Raw genomic sequence first — 2,311 nt, forward strand, 5'->3', positions numbered from 1 at the left:
CACACATTAGAATGCTTGCACCATACACCGTATGAATTTATTAAACAAAAAGAATCTGGGCACCGAAACAATCAAAGGAATATTGTACAAATAAAATGATGGTAAAAAATTAAATTTACAAGGTTCACTAGTGACTAAGGAACTCATTTAATCACTATATTATGGATACTTCATTGGGACTGAAATCTTATCAAACCTGTATGCTACTGGATCGTAGGGGTGAAAAATGTTGAATAACTCCCGACAGCTGGCATCTCTTCTCTTATATTTTCCTNCTCCCAATATTCTTGTCATTTACCTGAAACAAACAAGAAAGAATACATAGCTATCAACCTAGATGCATATGATTAAAAACAGGATGTTATTATGACTGGCACTTGTAATCATAACTTTTTTTTTCCTGATGAAAGCATAGAAAGTGNTTTAACATTAATTTAATAAAGCCAAACAAAATTGAGTGCAAAATTGATCCGTGTTAGAATACATGACAAAATTTCAATAGTACAGTAGCTCCTGTATTTTACAATTAATTTGAATATATCTTAGGTTATCTCTCAAGCTTAGTCACTATATTTCTTTACCNAAATGATTCATTAATGAGTTAGAATTATGATCTAGCATTAGCATAAATAAAGGCCAATTTTATATGTTTTTGTATCACATTGGAAAACATCATACGTTTATTCTAATAATAATAACCAAAGAAAACAGTTACCTAAAAGAAACCAACTCCCAAACTGACTTTACACTAGGTATCTTTAGGAATGTCTGACACACATTCTTTGGTAGTCAACAGAAAATATAATCTTTTTACTTCAATTTTCTGCGTGTAATCAAAGGTTAAAAGTATTCAAAGATGAGTTATTTGCATAATAATATAGAAAAATATGATTGGAGCATACTAAATTTGTATTTTTGGGGCCTTTCAACTTCTCAAAAAATCGCCCTTCATCCATAGCCTTTGCCAGTAAACTACNAGTCTCATAATTTTCCCCATAGATAAAAAGAAAGGAAAAGAAAAATCAAAATTAATTATCCCTAATGCATGCAAGCAAGAAGACAGTATTTAAAAATAGCAATAACAATGCAGATTAGAATTGAAACAAAAAATAGCTTACCGTCCAGGAATCCAAATACATTAGCTGAGGAAAAATTAAACATTTAACCAGCACGTGATAAATGCAGTGTGTAAGCATAATTTGAGTCCCTTAGCCATTAAAAATCATGAGGCCTCATGCTGTGATGTAGATATATTTCCTTTGGAAATAAGACTCCGTGTACACGTGTTGCTACAACACAAAATTTCGATACTGTAATTTCAAGAATGCTTACAAGTGTAAAAATTGTGTGACTTCGGCTGCTGAAAAGATTAAAATTATTTGATCCAACATGACGATGCTCTGCCATTATATAACATCCTCATTAATAAAGTAACCAACAATCAACCATGAGAGCTTTATTATTAAAAACACAGGCAAATGTAACTCTCGGTATCAACTTTAACCTTCCCCAGCAGCAATAAAGGAAAGGGCATGTCCAGGTGACAAAACAACTTCTTCCTTTATACCCTCCANATAAGTTCCCTGAAATATATGCGAACATAAATCCCTGGTCACGACTACAACTAGCCNTAAGAAAACAAGAATTTTGTTTGAGAAGTTCAAAGTAAAGAAATTTCTATATGTTCTTCCAATAACAGATGGTGTCCTTGAATTATCTCGGTGGAAATTTTAACAGGAATGTTAGCTATATCAAAAAAGCTTCTAAAATAAAGTTCTTATACATGCCATGCCTCGTTTCAAAGGCAACTACAAATATCCGTTTGCCTATTGAAAGACAATTGAAAACAGTATAGAAAAGAGTTCNTTTTAAAATCTGGTAAGAACTAATATAAATAATTTTAATTTCAATTAACTAAAAATAAGAAACCTGTGCATCTTCTCTAACACGTAAATTTTGGCCAGTAGGGTCGAGCAAATCGTTTATCACCTGACAGAAGTAGAAACAGGAAAACGTCTATTAAAACAAAAAAGAAAAAGAAGAAATATATCACACAGTATAACATGTAACGTGATAATCAGTATCTCAAAATGCAGATCATAGAAAAATATAATTGAGGTAAGGCCTAAAGTGATGCATTTAATGATGAACTATGTTTTAAACATGTTCAGAGCACAGAAGATGGGATGTGTGAATNCAGTTTGTTCCATTTTTACCTCGTTATATATTTCTAGATAGGAAACTCGGAGTAAGAACTCTCTTCCTGGAGTCTGCATTAAAAGCAATTAAAGAAAATAAAACCCTATTTAAG

General features: G+C 31.8%; 1 protein-coding gene across 7 annotated transcripts; it reads right to left on the reverse strand.

Annotated features, from left to right (window-relative positions):
• Positions 1–21: 21 nt before the first annotated feature.
• On the reverse strand, positions 22–2,308 carry LOC106761519 (kinesin-like protein KIN-7K, chloroplastic). Of its 7 annotated transcripts, none has more exons than XR_002667648.1 (6): positions 1,930–2,303; positions 1,505–1,583; positions 1,333–1,400; positions 903–1,237; positions 716–823; positions 22–298 (listed from the first exon to the last, which is right to left on the reverse strand). XR_002667648.1 is itself a non-coding variant. In XM_014645077.2 (6 exons), exons 1-5 carry the CDS (start codon positions 2,274–2,276, stop codon positions 749–751), a joined length of 342 nt encoding a protein of 113 aa, XP_014500563.1. In that variant the 5' UTR covers positions 2,277–2,308; the 3' UTR covers positions 22–298; positions 716–748. The 7 variants fall into 7 exon arrangements, 3 of the variants coding, with proteins under 3 accessions (XP_014500563.1, XP_014500564.1, XP_014500561.1); XM_014645077.2 differs by lacking the exon at positions 903–1,237 and having other exon boundaries at positions 1,930–1,989; positions 2,217–2,308; XR_002667647.1 differs by having other exon boundaries at positions 1,119–1,400.
• Between the last annotated feature and the right edge of the window lie 3 nt (positions 2,309–2,311).

This window comes from Vigna radiata, chromosome 5, assembly GCF_000741045.1.
Source record: "Vigna radiata var. radiata cultivar VC1973A chromosome 5, Vradiata_ver6, whole genome shotgun sequence".
In the NCBI taxonomy this organism is placed as follows: domain Eukaryota; kingdom Viridiplantae; phylum Streptophyta; class Magnoliopsida; order Fabales; family Fabaceae; genus Vigna; species Vigna radiata.